Source organism: Delphinapterus leucas, chromosome 9 (genome assembly GCF_059928025.1).
Source record: "Delphinapterus leucas isolate spDelLeu-1000000601 "Yukka" chromosome 9, BTC_Dleu_Yukka2, whole genome shotgun sequence".
Taxonomy (NCBI): Eukaryota; Metazoa; Chordata; class Mammalia; order Artiodactyla; family Monodontidae; genus Delphinapterus; species Delphinapterus leucas.
This window is the reverse complement of record NC_143137.1, coordinates 54472520-54495349: the sequence shown is the minus strand read 5'-3', so window position 1 is coordinate 54495349 and position 22830 is coordinate 54472520. Positions and strand designations below refer to the sequence as shown.

Here is a 22830-nt window from a genome sequence, read left to right as displayed (position 1 = left end):
ACAATTATTCAGCCACAAAAAAGAATGAAGTACTGATACAGGCTACAACATGAATGAACTTTAAAAGCTTACTAAGCGAAAGAAACCTGCACAAAAAGTCACATATTAATGATTCCATTTAGATAAAATGTCCAGGCAAATCTATAGAGATATAAAGTATATTAGTGATTGCTAGCAGTTAGAAGGGTAAAGAATTCAGGGTGACTGCTAATGGATATGGGACTTCTGTTTAGGGTGATGAAATTTTCTAAAATTAGGTAGCAGTGATGGTTCCCAAACTCTGAGAATATACTAAAAACCACCGAATTATACACTTTAAAAGAGTGAATTTTGTTATGTGAATTGTTGTATTAAAAAAAAAGAGAATGGAAAGACATGAGTTTCCAGATTGAAAAGGTGCACTGAATGAAAACAAAGCTACATCTTGGTCAACTCTTTGCTTCATCATGAAATTTCAAAACACTGGAAATAAAGAGAAGAATTTTAACAGAAACAGTGGAAACTAGACAACAATGGAGCAATTTCATTGAAATTCTAATGAAATTATTTCCAACCAAGAAACCTATATCTAGCCAAAATGTCAATCAAACGTAAGTGCAGAATAAAGATATTTTCAGCAATGCAATGTCTCAAATAAAAAAATGTCCCACACACTCTTTCCTAGAAAGCTATTAGAAATTGTGTTCACCCCAAAACAAAACAACATGAGATGGAGGAAAAAAGAGCTCCAGCCCAGTAGCGAGGGGAGGGGCACCGCAGGAAACCAGTGACAGGACATGCACCAGGCAGAGGCTCGGGGAGGTCTTGAATTAATGGTAGAAATGAAAACTGGGCAATTATTAATTTCAGGGAAAACAAAAAAGCAATCACAGTATACTACATGCCTCAGCTATAAACAAGATTTATATTGACATAATAATGTAAATTTTGAATTTCTGATCTAATCAAAATTATAATATACCTATATTGAGAGGATGGAAGGTTGGGAGGGTGGCAGGATAGGATGTTCACTTGTTTCAAAGCAGAAAAATTTTTTAAAAGACCACTAAATTCCCATTTTTCACTGTAGGAATCAATGGATGATGCCAAAAGGTGAATAATCAAGAAGTGGCAATAAAAGAAAGTCTTATTAAATATTCAGAGGAAAATCCGAAAGAATCAGTTAAAAGAGTTGAAAGTAAAAACTATTTTTCCTAACAAACCACAGAATTAACTGACTCTTTATATGCGTGTGATGTACAACTTGCATAAAAACAACAATCACAGCAACAAAATGAATGATTTAACCCTGGTGTGGGTTTAACTGCCCTTTACCAATGCATAAAGTGCATATTAAACTAAAATATTATGTGATGTTAACTGAATGAATTTGAAATAAATAAATGTAAGAAATAATAATAATCATATGAAAGACCATTCATTATAATGGTCATTATAATGATATGCCTTTATCAAATTACTGATTTTGAAAATTGGTGAGAAGTTACAGACACTCCATTTCATATGATATATAATAATGTATACTTCGCTTAGAGATAAATCTGCTAATGATTTTTTCTCCAATTACTTCATGGTCTATTCAAACATAATGTGAAGGTAATTGGAATTATTGATCACCTTCATCCTGAACTTGGGCACTTTCATCAGACGGCAACTTTAGTACTTTAGCTGGAACGTTTGTCCAATTTCTCCAAGCTGATCATTACTGTCAGTCTTATTAATGCATCGTTCTCCTGCTTCCACCTGCCCCCTGAAGTATGCACAGTTTTTTTAAGATTATTATTTCCTTAACTAAGGAAACTTGGAAATGATTTTTGTGAGGAAAAACAAACGATTAATACGCGAAATATGTTTTTTCCTTTCTAAAGGAATTCTCTTTTTTTACTACTGTTATCTTCCCTATGACTTCCTTCTACAACTGAAGTCTTTTTTTTCAGTCCATTCTTTTCAAATATCACAGATTATACCAGCTTCACCATTAAACGTCTATAGTTTAAATGATTAAATTTGAAATTAAAGTAAGAAAAATAATTTTTAAAGAAACCATAGGGGCATACTGTATTGTCATAAAAACAGTCTAATCTGTAGTGGAATGTGCTCATAAACTGTGTGTCTTTGTAAATAAGCAGACATTTACTATCACAACAGTTAAAGATCAGACACGCTCCCATCTTAAATCATGTGGATTAAAATACTGAACTGTAATCAGGACTTCCGAATAAGGAATGGCAACCATATGAAATAAAACCAGAACACAGAGAAGACAGGTATGATGTAAACAGAAAAAAATACACTAAAATCTCAGCACCCAACATGACAGTGAACAAACACAGTTTAAAGTGACTAAAGGAGACCATGACTCCCTATTAGATGAGAAAAAGCCATTAGGGAAAAGAATAGAAAAGAAGATAATTGACTCTGTCCTACCAATTAGAGAAATAAGACATTCATAACAGAGCACTGATTGAAAGCTGGCTTGTTTTCTTTTTCATTTCTTTAATTTCTCCTTATGGTTCAAAATTCTTTTATCTTTAGCTGCCTGCACGTTCTGTCATCCACAACGTTTACATCTGTTCACTTGCAGTACTTGGTTCTGCATGGCAACCCACCCCTTCAGAATATAAGATCATAGTATTACACTGCATAACTAGCTCTCCATATATGAAACTAAAACATCCTTGAAAGTCTTCCATAAATAAAAGTCCATGAATCAAATCCAGTTTTCCTACTGTTGTCACTAAAACACAAATATATTCTAGTCCATGACATGTGAAGATCTATGACAGCGACTTATAACTCAAATGTCACATGAAGATTATCTAGTCTAAGATCACAGTCCTCTACCAGATTTCAACCTTGTTAAAAGTAAGGGCTATATATTTGTATCCCTAGAGCTTAAGAATAGTCCCTGGCACAGAGAAGACAGTCCACATATGTTGGAGGAAAAAAAAATGAATTATTAAGCGAATGACCATAACAAGTTGTGTTTCTGCTTCCCAAAATTATGCCAAATGGGATGAGTTTAAATAACAGTGCAAAAACTTGGGCAGTCCTTTGCTATGTAAACTTGGAGCTATCCAGATTCACACTCGACACAGGAGATGATGAAGCTACTGGAAAGGGCATGCATGGAGTATTGAATATCTAAAGGCCTGAATTTCCTCATCTACAAAATGGAAGCACCTTATATCCACTTCACGGTTTCAGTTGGCACTATATGACATAACATCTAAATTACATATTTCAATCCCTTGCATAAAGTACAGGTTAGGAACCCTCTCTACAATATTTCTGATGGAAATCCACTTATCCTCTACTGAATGTTCTTAGTGATAAGGTGTTCATTACACAAGGCACTGAATTTAATTTATGAGTAACACAAAACATTTGAACATTCTTCCCAGGATTAAACCAAAACTAGCCTCTCCAGAACTCTCACACTTGGCTTTCTTATCCTCTCTGGAATATTTATGTTACCTTTTCTCTACGCTCTTCAGTATGGCTTCAATTCTCCTGAGTAAGTCTTCCTGGCACCTTTACTGGTTCCATGTTGTATCCGTTCACATGCCCTTCCAGGTGCACTCTCCTGTTTGCTTCAGCTCTTTGAGCCAAAGAAATTACTAGTCTTTTTCACATAAACTGTTTTTAAGTTAACTTTCCTCCACCCTGTTTATCCCTTTTTTTTTTACTTTTTTTTTTTTGATGTGGACCATTTTTAAAGTTTTTATTGAATTTGTTACAATATTGCTTTTTTTTTTTATGTTTCGGTTTTTTGGCCACGAGGCGTGTGGGATCTTAGCTCCCTGACCAGGGATCGAACCCACACCCCCTGCATTGGAAGGTGAAGTCTTTAACCACCGGACCGCCAGGGAAGTCCCTGCACCCTGTTTTTCTGTATTAGGTTGGGCTGCCTTTTTTTTAAACCAAATACACTGTTTTACTTAGCCCCACAGCAATTCACCTTGTAGGTTCTGCTCATCATTTCACCAGATCTTTTTTCACCCCTGATTCCATCACCCCAAGTGTTAATTATGACTCCCAGCGACAACACATATACAAATAGGTCAAGCACATCATCTCAATGTCTTCATCTGAGTCATTAATAAAAATATCAAATAGGACAAGGTCAAGGACAATGCCCTCCAGCATACACCGATAGACTTTTCTCCATCCCAGTGTCGATTCATTAATCAATAGGCTTTGGGTGAAGTTGTTCAACCAGCAATAAACTGAAAGAATAATCTTCTAACAACTGAATTTCAATTTTATGTTGATAAGGATCTCATGAGAGTCCCTGTCGCAACCTTTGCTGAAATAAGGACTAACACTGTTTCTTATTAAAAGGGAATGATTAGGGCTTCCCTGGTGGCGCAGTGGTTGACAGTCCGCCTGCCGACCCAGGGTACGCGGGTTCGTGCCCCAGTCCAGGAAGATCCCACATGCCACAGAGCGGCTGGGCCGGTGAGCCATGGCCACTGAGCCTGCACGTCCAGAGCCTGTGCTCCGCAATGGGAGAGGCCACAACACTGAGAGGCCCGCGTACCGTAAAAAAAAAAAAAAAAAAAAAAAAAAGGGATTGATTAGACTTGAATGTCTAAAAATCTTTTTTTGCATTTCACTAATGTTCTACAGTAAGCTTACATGTCTACAGGTTCAGGGGTGTGTTCCCTACCACCTTTTAAAAACCAGCATTCCTTATATAACCTTCATTCTTGATTTCTCAAAGATTATATGCAATGGTTTTCTTTTCACATTCTAGATGTAATTTACCTGGAACTACATAATGAATTCATTGTAGTAGATGTTTATATGAGTGTGGGTTTTTTTGGAGGGAGGGGGGGTTGGGAAGAGCAGGGAACTAAGGAAAGCATGTCCTATATCTGAAATTATTCCCTATATTGGGAAAATCCCCTGCTTTATGAATTTTGGTGGGAGGCAAGACCAAACCGTCGTTACAAAAGTCAAAAGGCCAGACACTCACCTTCTCAGGGGCCTGTGCAGTCAAAACATGGGCATGGGACCTAGTGTCAGCTAACCAAACACAACCAACCCTCACTTAGCATTAGGAGCTAACAACCCAAAGAAGCATGGAGAATGTCGACACCATTTTGACATCATCAGTGGAGGTAATAACATCCAGTCACCCAGGGCAGCCACGCCAGTCAAGTAAGACACAGTATGTCTGCAGCCAGCAGTCCTGGGGGCAGCAGGATGTGCAGTGGGCAGGTCCACGCATGATATTGGTTCTGGGTCTGGCTCTCCAGCCTCACACTGTTCCTGCCCATTTTTAAAGTCTTCTCAGCAGGTCTGTCAGCCACACGTTAACCTCTTGATAAACTTTTCAGATTAATTCAGCTAAAGAGGATGTCTGTTGCTTGAAACAGAGAACTCTGACTGGTACATTTTTCAGAGCAGCCAGCCACTTTAATTCCTTTGAAACAACTAGGTGGTTTCTGACTATCCCATTGTCTGCGGTCTGCTCTACCCGTTATGGAGTAAGATTTGCTCTACATCTTCTGCTTGGAAGAGAATTGTTTTGAGAGAAAAAATAAAGACTATAAAATAGGAGCTAAAGATGGAATATAGATAAATAGAAAAATAAAGAAAAAAAGTTTAAATATGAATTAAGTAGTTCTGCTTTCCCTAGGTTGTTCGCAATAAGTAATAAAACTATTAAGAGTCTCTTGCCCTTCCTGCTTCAAATGTCACTCATTCACTCATATAAAACTTACTAGCTAAGCACCTACTATGTGCCAGACACTCTGCTAGGCATTGCAGAGGCAACCTCTCCTCTTGTGAAACCCCAGTCTATCTAGCTCAGAGTCTCAGGTGAAATAGTTTTATCTGGTTTCATAAATAATCTCCTTTCTTACAGGTACTTCCTTCTCAGTATCCTCTGTTGGTGTTCCTCATCACTTTTCAGTGCCTTAATGTTATGCTGAATGTTGAAGTGCCCCAGTGTTCAGTCCATGAAACTCTCTTCCATTTCTATGTCCATTTGCTCATACAGTGTTTTAATTACTGATTGCTGGACAAGAAACTAACCCAAAACTTTGTGGCTTGAAACAACCACCGTTATATTATCTCTGACAATTCTTGGGTCAAAAATTCAGAAAAGGCATAGCAGGGGACAATCCATCTTGGTTCCATGTGACATCTGTGAGACTGGAATCTGCCCCTTACCCCCACCCAAGAAGCCTTCTTCAGTCACATGTCTGGCACTAGCCTGGAGGGGCAAATGGCTTGGCTGGGGTCCTACGTCTCAGGCCTAACTAACTTCACACTGTCCTCTGGGTTCTCAGTTCTCCTCCATGTAATCCAGGGCCTCTCCCCATGGTCTCTCCAGCAGGACAACTGGAATTCTAACATGGCTGATCAGGATGCTCAAGAGTGCAAAACAGAAGCTGTCAGGACCACAACTGGCAGAGTGTTCCTTCCACCACGCTCTTTTATTGGTTAGAGCAAGTCACAAGCCCAGCCTTAATTAAGGGGCAGGGACTACACAAGGGTGTGAATATCCAAAGGCATGGTTCATTTAGCACCACCAAGGTAACAATGACCATACCTGGTGATCTCATCTAACCCCCTTGTTAAGTATTATCTATGACCCAGACAACTTCCAAATCTCTACGGTGAACCTCTCTCCTAAATCCCAGACCCATATGTCTAACTGCCTTGTGACATCTTCACTGCATATATAATAGGCATCTCAAAGTTAACCCCTTCAAGGCTGAGTTGCATCTTCCTGCAGTCTGCCTCATCTCTCCTCACAGCAGCTCCACTGTTATAGTTGTTTCAGCCAAAACAACTTGGGATCATCCCTGACTCTTCTTCATTTCTCAAATGCCACATCAAATGCTATCAGCTCAACCTTAGAAATACATCTAGAATCCAACCACTTCTCACAACCTCCACTGCTGACATCATCCCACGCTTAGACAGCTGTGACAGCCTCCTAACTGGTCTCTCTGTTTCAGAACTTGCCCATCTTCAATCTATTCTTGAGAAAGCAGCCAGAGAGATTCAATTAAAATATAAGCCAGATCAGATCATTTCTCTGTTCAGCATCCTTCAGTGGTTTCCCATCTCATTCTGAGCAAAAGAAAAGTTCATCAAAATAAAACTTTACAAGGCCCGACACAATCTGGACCCCATTGTGTCTTGGATTTTGTCTCCTCCTCCTGTCCTCCTTGCCTGCTCCATTCCAGCACAGGAGCCCCGCTGCTCCTCACATAAGTCTTCTATCTGGAATGTTCTTGCCTTGAATATATGTCTTCCTCCTACACCTCCCTCAGATTGTTACCTAAATACCTCTCACCTTCTCAGCAAGGCCTTCCCTGATCACTGTCATTTAAAGTTGTACGTGCATGCACGTGTGCACATATATCGTATCTCATAGGAAAGCAGGAAACTTTTCAATTGCCTCAGGATACTTTAATCTGGAAACCAGAATACTGATGGAGAGCTACAGTTTTTGAGAACAGATGTGGTATAAGATCATGCAAATTAAAGCATTCTTTGTAGATTTAGAAATCAAAATGTATGAGGCATAGAAACCAAATAATTAGGTAAATTGTGTGGCACGGTGAAAAGAGAGAACATAACTTTCAGCTGCCAGTCCCATATCCATCATCACACATACCTCAGGCCATCAAATAAAACTAAGAAGATGGTTAACACCAGCAGGCTGCAGAGTGAAATGGAGTAATGAGGAATTTTAGGCACAGCAGACTTGGGCTAAAGTCCTATCTTTACCCTTTTAACGTAACCAAATGATTTAGTAAATCTTAATTTCTCTAAGCATTCTTTTTCCTCATCGAGTATAAAAAAACTGGATAACAAAAACACTTGCCTTATGTACTTCATAGGGCTAAAGATGGAATCTAATCGAATAGCATTTATGAGAGAGTGCTTTGTAGAATGTAAAACACTATAAAAACATATTATGTGGAAAAAAAAGAAGAAAAATACCTTATGTGATTTTTGGTGATTCATAAATCCCTTCACATGACTTTTGGTGACACAGTTTTTTTTCATGTGGAATATAGATTTTTGTATTACATAACGGTGCACATTAGCTTGGAATATTTCACAGTAGAAGAAATAAAACTATTGCTCCAAATAATCATGATCAGTTATAAGTTTGTTGCTTTTCTTCTTATATTTATATGTTATTAAATATGTAATTACATATTTAAATGTAATGAAAATGTAATGTATTATTAAATATGTAATGAAAAATGCTGCTACACACACTTTGCTCTCATGCAATTTAAAACAGAATGGTTATGCACTTTAACTAATGGTAATATATATTTACATAATCATGTTTACTATTAATATTTTTATTTCCACTTACAGAATCTGTTTTAGATTTTTCAGCATGGGGTTAAGCAGGGTAATGTGGCACTTATTTGTCTTTGGCAAAAAATAAAAACTAAATTGCTTAACTTTTTGTTTAAGTAGAAGAAAATTTTGCTAGCATTTTCACATTTTTTATATTTCTCTTCCATGTCTCAAACCCAGGCAGGAAAAAAAGATGGCTATAATAATATTTTAGACCATTATGAAACCACATACCTTTTCAAGCTAATAGAGCCACTGCTTGGATAAAGATACTCCTTCACATTTGACAACAACTGGAGAAAGGAAGTACCCAAAAGAGCACCCATCACGAGGGCCCGCAGGTTACACCAATGAGCCATGAGCAGCTTGGGGGCACATTTCCCAGTGTGTGTCAGCCTTGCAGCTTGTAGACCACTATATCTACACATTTTGAAAGTGTGTAAAAAACTAAATTTCAGATGTTTCAGGAGTTTTACCCAGTTCTTAAGAGATAGCCTACACTAACAATATCCTATTATACACTGAATCACTTTAATAGTGACCTCCAAAGTCATTTCCTCGAATATTCTTTCACATCAATAACTTCTCATCACTTATTTCATTAGTCTGGCCCTCAGAAGGCTTTTATGTAACCTACAATGTCATTCATGGCAATAATATAAAGCAGCCAGGCTTAGAGTTCTCTTTTAAAGCAAAAAAACAGAAATATATTTATACAGTGTATACACTATCATAAATAAGAATCTCTTACACTGTGGAACCCAAATTACATAGGTACCTCAAAAAGTGCTTGAATACTTAATTAATTCTAACGTCCAAAGGGAAAATTCAATAGTACCTAATGTATCTTAAATTATGTTACTTTTCCTGCATATCTAGGGTTTTCACGAGTATGAGGTATGAATTTTCCTATACTGTTTAACATACTCAGTCCCCTCCCTCAAAAAATATGCTGTTAATTACATGGAACTACAAAATCAACATTTTTTAGAAAACAACTTTGACGTGAACAATTTTTAAATATGGCAATACCATCATTAAGTCTGGGAAACTGTAGATTAAAATGTTTGATACTGATTTTAGGGCTTGCTAAATAACAAGATTCTGTGTGTGTGTGTGTGTGTGTGTGTGTGTGTGTGTGTGTGTGTGTGTGTGTGTGTGTGTGTGTGTGTGTGTGTATTTAAGTAGATCCCAGTGAAATAAACGGGGCAACACTCTAACTTACAAGTTTCCTTTATGGAAACTTAAAACATTTCATAATTAAAATAAAATTTTAAGTGGCTGGGTTTTCAACCAGTCTACAAAACTTATTCAGCCTATAGAGCAGTTTAACTGTATTTAGGATTTAAATACAGTTACATCTTAAGCGCAGAATAGGGAAGGTTGTGGAAAGAAAAAAGAAAGTTTCCTTTCCCCCTTCTGACCAAAAGCTCAACCTAAGTAAAGCTGAACATAAACAGGAGACACAATATTGCAATTAGGATTCAAAGTAAGATGAATCTGAGTCTATCTTTCATGCCACAAGACCCTAAAAAGCATTTCATCTCCCAAATCCTTAGGTTTCTCCTTTGTAGGGTGGTGACAGTCACAGATCCATAAGACTGTTGAGAACATCAAAAGTGAAAATGAATGCAAAACCCCCAGCACAGTGCCCAGCATAAAACTCAATACATTTTAGTTGTTGGTTTTTAGTATTGTGGTCATACTTGTCTTAAACATTATTTCAGCTCCCTTTCTGATCCCTCACTCATCATCTCAAATCCACAAGTGCCCTCCTGTTTCCTACCCTGTGCCCCTCCACTAGATCTGCTCTAATTCCCATGGCATGTCATGCTTTGAAACTTCTATCACCTTCCCACTGCTGTGAAACATGCAAGAAAAGAGTAGAATTTATTTCTGCTAGATACTGTGAGGAAAACAATCTGATTAAAGTAATCCATTAAAGTATGTAAGAATCTTAATTTTCCTTAAGATATTGGCATATGTGGGGGGAAAAAAGGCAAGCAATGAAAAAGCAGTGTAAGAAAAGAGAAACTTTAGGAAATATTCAGGGAAGTTATTTTTGTACTGGGCAATAGCCACAGAGGCAGGTTAATACTGTCAGGGAGTCTACACCTTCCCCACTCTAACTGGGAAGACTCTGAAAGGAATTTCTACAGCATAGAGCTCCCCTGCTCCCACCTCCCCAACTCTGATTTCAGAGACTCACTGGAACATTTTACTTAAAATAAGCCAAACAGGGGCTTCCCTGGTGGTGCAGTGGTTGAGAGTCCGCCTGCCGATGCAAGGGACACGGGTTTGTGCCCCAGTCCGGGAAGATCCCACATGCCGCGGAGCGGCTGGGCCCATGAACCGTGGTCGCTGAGCCTGCGCGTCTGGAGCCTGTGCTCTGCAACGGGAGAGGCCACAGCAGTGAGAGACCCATGTACCGCAAAAAAAAAAGCCGAACAAGCAAGTGGTAGCAACAAAAAGCACTTCACTAGAGAGAGCAAAAGAATAGGAGATGAAGTAAATAGAAAAAGACAAAGAAAGGCGGGGATGAGAAAGGCAAAGAAATACTGGAAAAGTAAAGAAATAAAGGTGGAGTGGAGAAAGGAAGAAGAGGCAAGGCAGGGCAATCATAAGTCATGAATGACACCAGTGTGCCTCATTCTGTAAAAGAGAACAGGTTAAACTATGCCTTAGCTCCCCCAGAGAAGTTAGGCATGAAATGCCCGCAGAGTACTGCATATATGCACCCTATTTTGTGGTTTATTGAAGAGGATCTGGGATGTCTCCAGAAGAATTGGGACCAAGGGGAACTTCACTCAAAGAAGAATAATTTTAAAAGTCAGTCTTAATCAGTTGACAAATACTGCAGGACAGTGAATTTCTTTCCTTTTATGTGTTAACTTCTACAGAATATAAAATGATCAAATGACATCTGCTCTGATATGCACATTTTTAGCTTCACAAATATATTTAATTTTCTTTTAAGATTTGAAAGACACGTTTTCACATTATTTTTGTTCATTTCTCTATCAATGTTGTTGATTTTAGGGGCCAAACTAGTTTTTCTTTCTCTCAATTTAATTAACCAGTTTCGGGGGAGGGAACAAGTATATTTTTGAAATCTCTTTTGTAATGTTTTGTGGAAAAGTTAGTCAAGTATACTAAGAAAAATCTGGATTTAACTGAAATATTGCAACTAGACATACTACAAAATACGAAACAAAAATTCCAATTCTAAATCAGCTGAATACATTATTGACCCCCATATCATCAGTTAAACAAAAGAAATTATATTTGCATTGATGTGTGAATCTGCATCCATTCTTGGTAGCATGTAATATATGCAACTGCTTGGCTCTAGCTGTCCTTGTAGCCACATTACCATATTATTCAAATGTATCTATCATTTATATGTAAATAGACAAGATGAATGGCTTCTTCATAAGACAACAATTTTCAAATGACAAACAGACATAGGCAGACATTAGCAAGATAAAAATGTTGTAAATATTCATTCTATTATATATTTTTAAGGAAAAATGGACACTATTTCAAATGTTTTAAAAAGTAGGGTGGTAATTACAAAATGGGATCTTAATACATTCACAATACCAACAGCTATTCTTCTCAATAAAGGTCTCTACCAATGTCATTTGTATCTTGTAAATTACATGTTCTCAGATCCATCTGTGAAAATTGGGATGTTAATTATCATGGTTACATTTCATGGTTCCACAGTTAAATGCTGAAGTGGTGCTACACAAATACCGTATGTTTTTCTAAGAGAAACGGAGAAAGATTAATTATGAGTTCAAGTCTAAGTCTCAACACAATAAGATCATTACATTGTGTGCTACGCAAATTGGAAGTTTTAATTAATAGCTGAAATACTAACCGAGGGGAAAAACTATGCAGTCTAAATTGTAAGTATCAGGCTTTTCTCCACAAAAATCATCCAAATAAGGATGCTTTTGAGAAACCAAGTTATAAATCCAAAGAAAAAAAATTTTTGTTGTCTGTGAACTTCCTTGATGGAGTGATCACCATCATGTTGTTTAATCCTATTTGATAAACCTAAAAATTACAGTCTATACTAGTAACACATAGGTTATAGACAATATATCTGATGAAAATTCAACTGAACATTTTTTCTGGATTTTTCTTTAAGATACATATCATTCAAAATTATGCAAAATTACAAGTCTCGTGTACTCAGATAAAATACTCACTTCAGTATAGCTAACTAAAGACAAAACTCTATGATAATAAGAATTTTATTCATATTTATAAAATCTGAATTCTCATTTTACTTACCACATATTCAAACACAAGTGTCAGTGTCTCCTTGGTGTGGATGATGTCATGAAGCAGCACTATGTTAGCATGTTTCAGTCCTTTTAACAGAGAAGCTGTAAAATAAAGTGGACATAGAGACAATTTATCATGGGTAATAAGCAACTGATTTGTTTCATTATCATTTTGGTACATCATCAGATGAAATATACCGATTTTCCCATTTTCCAAGCCAATAACAATTCAGAATCAAGGGCAGAGGAACAAGGTTTTCATTTAGATTAAGTTACCTCCAATTAATTCACCTGTTATTTGTTATTAATCTTTAGTTAGATTCCATTATGGTCAGAGAACATACTTGGTTTGATTTCATTTGTTTTAAATTTGGGTTTGTTTAGGTACCTAGGATATGGTTTATCTCCATATGTATGAAATATATATTCTGCTGATATTGGATGGAGAGTTCTGTAAGTGTCGATTAGAGCCTGTTCGTTGATGGTATCATTGAATTCTTCTACAGTATGTGTTTGCTGATTTTCTGAATAGTGGTTCTATCAATGACTGAGAGAGGGACGTTGACATCCCCAACTGCAACTGGCAATCTGTCAATTTCTTATTTGAGTTCTGCCAGTTTTTGCTTTGTGTGCTTTGAAGCTCTGTAGTTTACTATATATACATTTAAGATTGTTATGTTTTCTTTGTGAATTGGCCCCTTTTACCAATATATAATGCATCTCTTTGTCCCTGGTAATTTTCTTTACTCTGAAGTGTTTTGTCTGATATTAACATAGCCACTCCAGCTTGACTTTGATTAGTGTTCATATGATATATCTTTTTATATTTTTTTTCTTTTGGCCTACACCAATGGCCATTCAGGTAGAATACTCAAAGAACAGAAGCTTCCTCTATCATTGTTAATTATTTTAGTAGCACCGTGTCTTCGATTTTGGTTTTTGGTATACAACCTGAAGAGAAAAAAGAAACACAAAACACATTTTTGTGTGTGTGTTCTGTCAGGAACTTGTAACTGCTCATTTATTCATCAAATATTTATTGAGAACCTAGTTAACAGCACGGGTGGCCCTGGACAAACCTCGAACTCTTGATAATAATACTGCAAGACCACCTCTTTAAAAAGAGATTTATAACACAAAGCATGAACCCTGCTGTAAACTCTGGACTTTGGGTGATAATCACGTGTCAAGGTAGGTTCATTGCTTGTAAGAGATGTACCACTCTGATGACACATGTTGATAGTAGGGGAGGATTGGGGTGGAGGGTAGGGAAGGGAGTATATGAAAACTCTCTGTACTTTCCACTCCATTTTGCTGTGAACCTTAAAACTGCTCTAAAAAAAATAAAGTCTATTTTAAAAAGTAAAAAGATATATCTATGTTTTAACATACTCAAAGAAAAAGCAAGTTTAGATTGTTTAATATTTTACTGAAATAAAATGGTATTTTAGATATGGAATAATCATGCAAAGAGGCTATACTGGGCAGTCCCCAGAGAAGGCAGAGACAAAGCCTATAGACTGTTACATTCTCATATGACCCCAATTAATGTGAGCTCCTGTTTTTAGAGTTATTATTGCTATGAATTTCCACTGTCTTCACCAGGTAAACCTATTTCAGGACAATATAATATATCTTTAATCCAAAGATGAACTTCAACAAACACTTAATTGATCCAGAGAAGGCCATTCAGACTGAGAATACTTGGTGTGGCTGGTTCCAACACCAGAAGACAACAAGAAGTGTGTTTCCTCTGAAACTGAATCAGCAGCATCAGTGTGTCGTCCAAAGCCAGAGAGGTCTAAGCTAACTATCATGGGGAGGCCCTCTCTTCCGCCTCACATATATCTGCCGTGGGCAAGTTAGTTTTACACACTAAAAATCTTATAGTAAAAATATCTACAAATTTATTTTATCTGAGTTTTGTAAATTAGCACTCATGAGAAAATAATTACTAAAAATAACAATAACAATAAAATCACAGCACACAAACTTCGAAGAAACAACCACTACATAGACATACGATAGAGTTTAGTACCGTTAATTCCAATAATTTACAATCTTCCTTCTTTTAATTATTCAAATATTTAATTATATTTTCATTATTCAACCGTCAGCCTCAAACAAGTAAAGCTCTATTACATAGCTAATCCCCAGGCATTAATCATTAATCCGTTGGGGAACCAACTGCACATGTGCTCAAGTTTTAAAAAGGACACTTGGACCTATGCTAGTCTTCTGAGGCAGACTCATCCTCAAAGATCACGATTTCAAACCACAACAGGGTATTTGGAAGTGATGGTCAGGTACAGTACTTCACACCTAGCCTGTGCACGAATATGCATAGGTAAAATGAATAAAGGACCTAATGAATATTATGTTTATGAAAGGAACCTAGCTTTGTGAGGCAAGTTTTGAAAAGATATAATATCTTTTGTAATCCTGTCTGATTTCATTTTTCAAGTTATCCCTTCAGTTTGTCAAATTCAGTGATGATACTTATCAGCAACAACTCCAAAAAGGTACTGAAGCTTACAATTCATTGAATATCCCATCCCCAGAGAATCGTTTGTTGTTGCTTTTTCTTTTTTTTTTTTTACTTTTCTCCCATTGCCGCCTTTCCTCTCTTACCATTTAGACCTAAACTGTTTCTCATTTCTCAAAATAACATCTTCACATCCATCATTTCCCATTGTGTTTTCCCTACAATTTCAGTAAAATCAATTCTCTGCCATCATTTATCCTGGGGAAAAATACATCTTCCTGATGGTGACCAATATTATAGCAAAAAAGTCATGTCATTTTTTACATCACATTTTTTTTTTTTTTTTTTGTGGTACGTGGGCCTCTCACTGTTGTGGCCTCTCCCGTTGCGGAGCACAGGCTCCGGACGCGCAGGCTCAGCGGCCATGGCTCACGGGCCCAGCTGCTCCGCAGCATGTGGGATCTTCCCAGACCGGGGCACGAACCCATGTCCCCTGCATCGGCAGGCGGACTCTCAACCACTGTGCCACCAGGGAAGCCCTACATTACACTTTTGACCATTTCTACATGAAGACTCAAAGCCTCCATATTTCGTTCTATTAACTCTCAATTATTACAGATTTTAGATTTCTAACTATATTTACATACACTGCTAAAACCACACTATCAGTCAAATAACTACCAAGAACTCTATTTGAAAATAAGCGCTTTTTCTTTTGAGATTAACATAACAAATTTGTATTTGGAAAAGGCTAAAGCCACTAATTTCAAAGCTGATGGCAGAAAAATGACATTGAAGGGCAGAAAACCAACCACAATATCTACCAACATGAGGGTAAGTGACAGACCTGACTAACTTGGAGGCTGCCAAGGCAACAGCCGCTGCTCCAAGCCAGGTGCGAGATACTATCACTCCTGCTGTTACCAAGGCAAGTGAGTCTCCTGGGCTGCCAAGTCGGTCCAGTGATTAACACCTACAAGTCCTAGAGCCAGTATGTCTCCCTTTTCAAGACAAGCACTGTCAAAATACTACTCCATGTAATCCTAATAATATCTCAAATACACCACGTTATTTTCTCATCGTTTACATACAAAACAAATCCTGTAACACTGGCGTTAGTAATTCTAGCACGCTTCGTTTCCCCACAAGTTTTAAGCAAACATATGGCAAACATTTTAAATTCATTTCACCAGTGAGGCTTGAAAAGGTACAAACGTACATGACATAAAAGAATTGTAATTAAGGGTGAGGGTAAAAATGCTAACAATAATTCTGGGGCTGTGATGTCGAAACAATACAGAAACAGAAAAACACTGTTGCTCATAAAGATAACTGCCTTTGACAAAGTCCCAGTAGGACAGGAGGACAAAGGGAGTCCTCCCTTAGTTTAGTAGCAGGATTCAGACACCCACTGTCTGAAGGCATATAGAAACCTTGATCTCCCACTTTCAGAATAAACATCCTAGGTTTCCACTCTGAGGTGGAAGAGTTAAATTTCTTCTAAATGCTAATCTCATCATGATTAAAATAAAACCCTTCTTTACTATTTCCAACAGTCTTCTAGGTCATTATTTGACATCCTACTACTAGGAAAGGAGAGATCACAAGTAATCACAACCCATCCTTGCTCACTCTCCCTTTAGCCTTTGGAAAGAACTAGCGCATTCACGATTTCCTCTCATCATTTTTATGTTTTCTTTTTCAGTGGGGTGAAAGGGGCTGCTGAGGGGCTGCTACTTGATTTTTCTAGAAGACAAAGATTACTACCTATTAAACCCAAGAAGCCAACTGTATGTCAAGCTACAACCACAACAGACATAAACCTTTCCTTGAAGCCCACAGCTAGATAGCTCTAAGGCTGCTGAAATTCACTTTATACTAGAAATAATAGTATACTTTCTTTTTTAAATTGAAGTATAGTTAATTTACGATGTTGTGTTAGTTTCAAGTGTACAGTGAAGTGATTCAGTTATACATATATGTGTGTGTTACACATTCTTTTTCATATTCTTTTCCATTATAAGTTATTACAAGATATTGAGTATAGCTTCCTGTGCTATACAGGAGGTCCTTGTTGTTTATCTATCAATATAATATATAGTAGTGTGTATGTGTTAATACCAAACTCCAAATGTATCTTTTTACTTATTTCAATAAGTTCTACTTCTCACTTACTTGCTAGTGGATTCTGAATATTTTCATAGTGAAAATATTCTGAATGGGAAAAACAAGGGTGAACAACAAAATACACAGAGAAAGACAAAAGTTCTTGTTTAACTGTGTCTGTGATGAGGAGGTGATCTAGACAGAGAAAGGCACTTGTGCCTGCCCTGAAAACCAATACGAAGCTCCAGGTTAACTTATGCATGGTTCCAGAAGGTATGTTGCCCACTGTGGCTACATACTAGGAGAAATGCTGTAGCTCTACACAGTTCTGGACCTTCCCCTAAATGAGATCTGATCTAACACACACACACACACACACACACACACACACACACACAACCATAAACTAATAAATGAAAAGGTAAGAGAATCAGGCTAAAAAATGGAATTGTATCTTTGACTCCATTTTTACTTTTTATACTTTTACACACATACATACAAAAGAGTCAACTCTTTGTTATGGGGAAAGAGGTCACAGCTAATCCAAAACACAAGGTTAAAACACATGTGATGTCGAATAAACTTAACTTAGCTAAAATCACATGAAGGATTTAGAGACATGTTTTTTGTTCACCACATGCTATCCAAATGTGGAAAGAGAATACAAAAGGTCAGGAATACTTTATACATATCACATAACTTGTTTTCTATCCACCACAAATTCTACTGTTTTACTTGCTCCGTAGCTGAGGTTTTCTATTTGAGGATGGACAGAACTTCAGTCCCACTGCATATCCCCCCTGCTCTGCTCCCCTCCTAATTTCCCCATCACAGACCTGAAAAGTGGTACTGGAATTACAGCCTCAGCCAGCCGCTCTGCCATCACTCCCTGTGCATCCACCACTTGACTACTGGCAAAGAGCAGTCAGCTGGGGGCTATTTCCATGTTGCAGCCTCACAGGACCACACTGACAGCTTGCTAAATCACTCAAAGAAACAGGTTCCTCTAACAGTATAGCTTAACCACGTGAAACTGCCAATATTTGACATCTTTGACCTAACACAGCAATTTCGAGTGGTTCAACCTAATAGAGTTTACCTAGCAATTTTAAATTCTTCACAAATGCATGGTTACTCTTCCCACTGTTAATATTCAAACCAATTAATCAGCCAAGAATTGACTCTGAATAGAAAGAAAAAAAAAAAAGGAATCTGTTCATCAAACTATGGTTATAGATGAGGGGAGGGATATAGAAACAATTTAATTTTGTATGAGTACCTTTCTATATCATTTGAATTGTTTATGATAAAGATATATTCCTTTTATAATAAAAGAGATACCTGGGGGCTTCCCTGGTGGCGCAGTGGTTAGGAATCTGCCTGCCAATGCAGGGGACACGGGTTCGTGCCCCGGTCTGGGAAGATCCCACATGCCGCGGAGCGGCTGGGCCCGTGAGCCATGGCGGCTGAGCCTGCGCGTCCGGAGCCTGTGCTCTGCAACGGGAGAGGCCGCAACAACGAGAGGCCCGCGTACCGCAAAAAAAAAAAAAAAAAAAGAGATACCTGGAAAAGTTCTTTATTAGAGTGGATTGGCTAAAGAGAACTGAAATAACACTATAAAAGGTACACTGATGTTTACACAATTAATGTGCAGCTACAATAATGAATCATTATAACTACAGTGTGATCCTTCACCACTAATTCCTCTTCATGAAGGTACTGGTGCAAATCCTTGCATTATAAGGGTCTATTTTCCTGTTCTGGAACGTGACACACCCTGTGTCAGCCTCTAATTTGCACTCATGTCACACATTAATCAAAAATGTTGAAACTGGGGGTTTCCCTGGTGGCGCAGTGGTTGAGAGTCCACCTGCCGATGCAGGGGACACAGGTTCGTGCCCCGGTCCGGGAAGATCCCACATGCCGCGGAGCAGCTGGGCCCGTGAGCCATGGCCGCTGAGCCTGCGTGTCCAGAGCCTGTGCTCCGCAACGGGAGAGGCCACAACAGTGAGAGGCCCGCGTACCACAAAAAAAAAAAAAAAAAAAAAAAAAAAAAATGTTGAAACCATTTCTTGTCTAAATGGTTACTTCCCCGCATTAAGATTAATTTACTCATTGCAAAAGATTCCTAGTTTTGTCTCCAATTACTCCCAGTTGAACCTGTAAATGAGCCACCAGCTGCCTTTCCATGCTCTAGTTAATCTTGTTCCGATTTGCCAGTGGAAAGATCCACACATATGTAGGTAGTACATGAATACGAGATGTGGTTCTTCTCAAATGTAAACGTCTCACTAATAACTTCAGCAGAAACACATCTTGCCAAGCAACACGGTTGGAGATAGTGGTAGTTATGCTCCATGGACTGTCTTTAGGGAGGAAAGAGACCATTTAGGAGCCGAGGGTTACTGGAAGACTTGACAACACAAGAGTTGTTTTTTGTCTGGCTGTAAAAACTAGGTTGAAAAGCTGTTAGGCAATTTACTTTATTTGAACTATTTTACACTTTGTTACAATGGGTTACATGTACAGTCAGTAAGAATACTACAAAGTATGCAATAATTAAAAAAAAAGATAATGTGGTTTGGCACCAAGTCCCTTAAGTCTTCTGGTGAAGAAGAATAAACATTTATATCATAATAGCTATCTCTGTTTGACTAGACTTAAACAACCTCTCCTTACATGAAACTATGTGAATAGCTATTATTGCATTCTTTTTCTTTTTTAAGACACCAATTGTACTTGAACATTTGTTACTTTTTTTTTTTTTAATTAATTAATTTATTTATTGTTGGCTGTGTTGGGTCTTCGTTTCTGTGCGAGGGCTTTCTCTAGTTGTGGCAAGCGGGGGCCACTCTTCATCGCTGTGCGTGGGCCTCTCACTGTTGCAGCCTCTCTTGTTGCGGAGCACAGGCTCCAGACGCCCAGGCTCAGTAGTTGTGGCTCACGGGCCTAGTTGCTCTGCGGCATGTGGGATCTTCCCGGACCAGGGCTCGAACCCGTGTCCCCTGCATTAGCAGGCAGATTCTCAACCACTGCGCCACCAGGGAAGCCCATATTCTTTTACAAAAATAAGCTGAAAATCAGAAAATATATTCCTTGCCATGGCTGCAAGTCCCAGTGCCTAAGGGCCTGACCTTGAGAGACACCAGTCAGTCACTATCAGGCTCCTCCACAGAGCAGGGCAATTTTGCAGACACAGGAGGTTCCACCCCCTCCACCTCACAGCCACAGCCACAGGCCCGCCACGAGGTGCTTCTCAAAGTGTGGTCCTTCAACCACCCACATCAAAGTCAACTGAGGTGCCTGATATCAATGCCAATGCATCAGGTCCTATCCCAAACCTACCAAAGCCAAATCGATGGGGGTGGGGCCCAAGAATCATCCAACAAATACTTAATATCTCCTATGTGCCAATCACTAAGCACCGGAGAAACACAGACAAAACTTTTGTTCCCATGAAACTTATATGCTGTATTTCCACAAAGCTTTCTATTCAATCCTTATGTATTCTAAAGTTTAAAAATCACTGTTGTGTTATGGTTTTGTTATATAGGAATGGGTAACATACTTACAGAGTGAGTGTGTGTGTCTGTTTATGCACTTAGTTACACTGCGATTTACTCACTGTTCCACAAGCAAATCAATAGAAACAACCATTCAATCAATCATTTCATTTACCTAGTATCTACTTCTGTCTGTCTGTGTGTGTGTGTGTGTCTCTCTCTCTCACACACACACACACACACACACACACATGCACACAGCCAGTGAGATAGATTCCAGTGAAAAATATAAACTCTTGGGCTAGAAGACAGAATTCTTTATTCTGAAAATTTGATGGTATTTTGATGTGTGCGGATTTTCTCCTGCATTTCAAAAACCCCCAAACTGTGAGCTCATATTTGCAACATGAATAAAATGTTAAGGTCATGGTAATAAGACCTTTTCAATCCCACAAAAATTTCTAATATCTGTGAAAGAGTAAAGTTTTATGTAAAATGTCTGCAGTACATACTGCCTCAGAACCAGTGCTTTGATAAACAGATACAATCAGCAGGTCTGGAGATACTGTAAACAGATTATGAGCAAAGAAGGAAGAGAAGTGAAAGACTAAAAAATGACTATGAATCTTGGTTGGGGTTAATTCCTACCCTTGAATATCCCCTGACTTGAAATTTCAAACATAATACCACTTCATTTGACTGAATAACAAAGTCAAAGCTCTAAAAATGACAAATGAAAGCATAACTCAGTGGAAAGTGCACAGCCCCAGAGCACCATGTTTCTCACAGAATTAGTTCACCTTCAGGCAGTCACGTCACCTTCACTTCTACCTCCCCAGGACAGAACTGAGCCAGCTGTCCCTAGGCCTGGACGAAGCCTTGAATTCCTTCATGCGGCCTGTGATCCGTGGTGGCCCAGGCGGGAACCCAAGTTCAACTCAGCAAAGTGAGCTCTGCCACTTCTGGGAAGGTCGCTAACACGAGTCCCAGATTGCTTCCCTCCCACCAGTGCTCCCTCATGCTCAACGTCCGATGATGCTCAGCTGCTAATGACACAACATTTGGCTGGCTCTAGCACCACGTACATGTTCAGGAGTTTTACAAGATACTTAAAAAAAGCAATTAAGGATTCATTCAGGAATTGCCTTCCAACTGCATGGAGGCAGGACTGGCAAACGCCATCTCTCAGAGCTCTCACTGCTCTCTTGTTTCATATAACCTCGGCTACGGCAGCATTTGAAGGAGGCTTTTCTATATTTGGAAATACATGAAAACAAGACAGGAAAACAAACATACCTATAAAAGGTAGAGTGACATCTTAAGTGTTCAGTATTCAGAATCCTATGATGATGATAATAAAACTGTTTATGCAAAATGGTATTTAATGAGTTCGGGGAGCAGTTCCCAAACTTTTCTGAAAATAACAACCTTCTAAGTCTCTTCTACACTAGGGAAGTCACTTCAGTACAAAAATAGTAACTTTTAAAATTTTTATTAGAGTCTCATCTTTTTAAAGTCACTACTTGTCAGAAACTGGCAACATCTTAGAAGTATTAGATTTCATGCAATGTATCACAGTTGTTTAAGATAAAACACTAACCACTGTGATAACTATATAAGTCAAGTAAAAGACAAGTAAGTTGTACATGATATATTTTATGTTTCTAAATTAGCAAGGTAACTTCAGACTGTCACTACAGTTAAAAAAAAAAAAAAAGTCATGCAAGAAAATGACGAAGGGAAAGAAAAATAGTACCATGGTGTCAAATTTTCTAGGAAATTTGTATCTCTGTCTCCACCACCACCAGCCAGAGGAACTCGGGGAAGGGATAATTTGGCCCTGCATTTATCAAGGTAGGCTCAACATTTGAGCCTCAAATGTTGTGACTGTGGAGGGTTTTTGTTAGTGTCTCTTCAAGGTGTACACTTGTGACTGGTACCAACAATAGCTCCCGCTCATACAACCTGCCTTTCCATACATGAAGGCAACTCCTGAGGACTATGGAGAACATCCACCCATGATTAGCGTGACTGCCACTTTCTCAAATGTATTCTACCTCCTTTCACCCATATTTCCCTTTTTAATAAAACT

General features: G+C 38.3%; 1 protein-coding gene across 2 annotated transcripts in view; it reads right to left on the bottom strand.

Annotated features, from left to right (window-relative positions):
- The window catches only part of CDK14 (cyclin dependent kinase 14), a 582146-nt gene that overhangs the window by 314386 nt on the left and 244930 nt on the right, over positions 1–22830 (bottom strand). For both annotated transcript variants that reach the window (XM_089917034.1, XM_022585327.3), the window contains exon 6: positions 12652–12746. In XM_089917034.1, coding sequence (XP_089773160.1) covers positions 12652–12746 — 95 coding nt within the window. The remainder of the gene's footprint in view (positions 1–12651; positions 12747–22830) is intronic.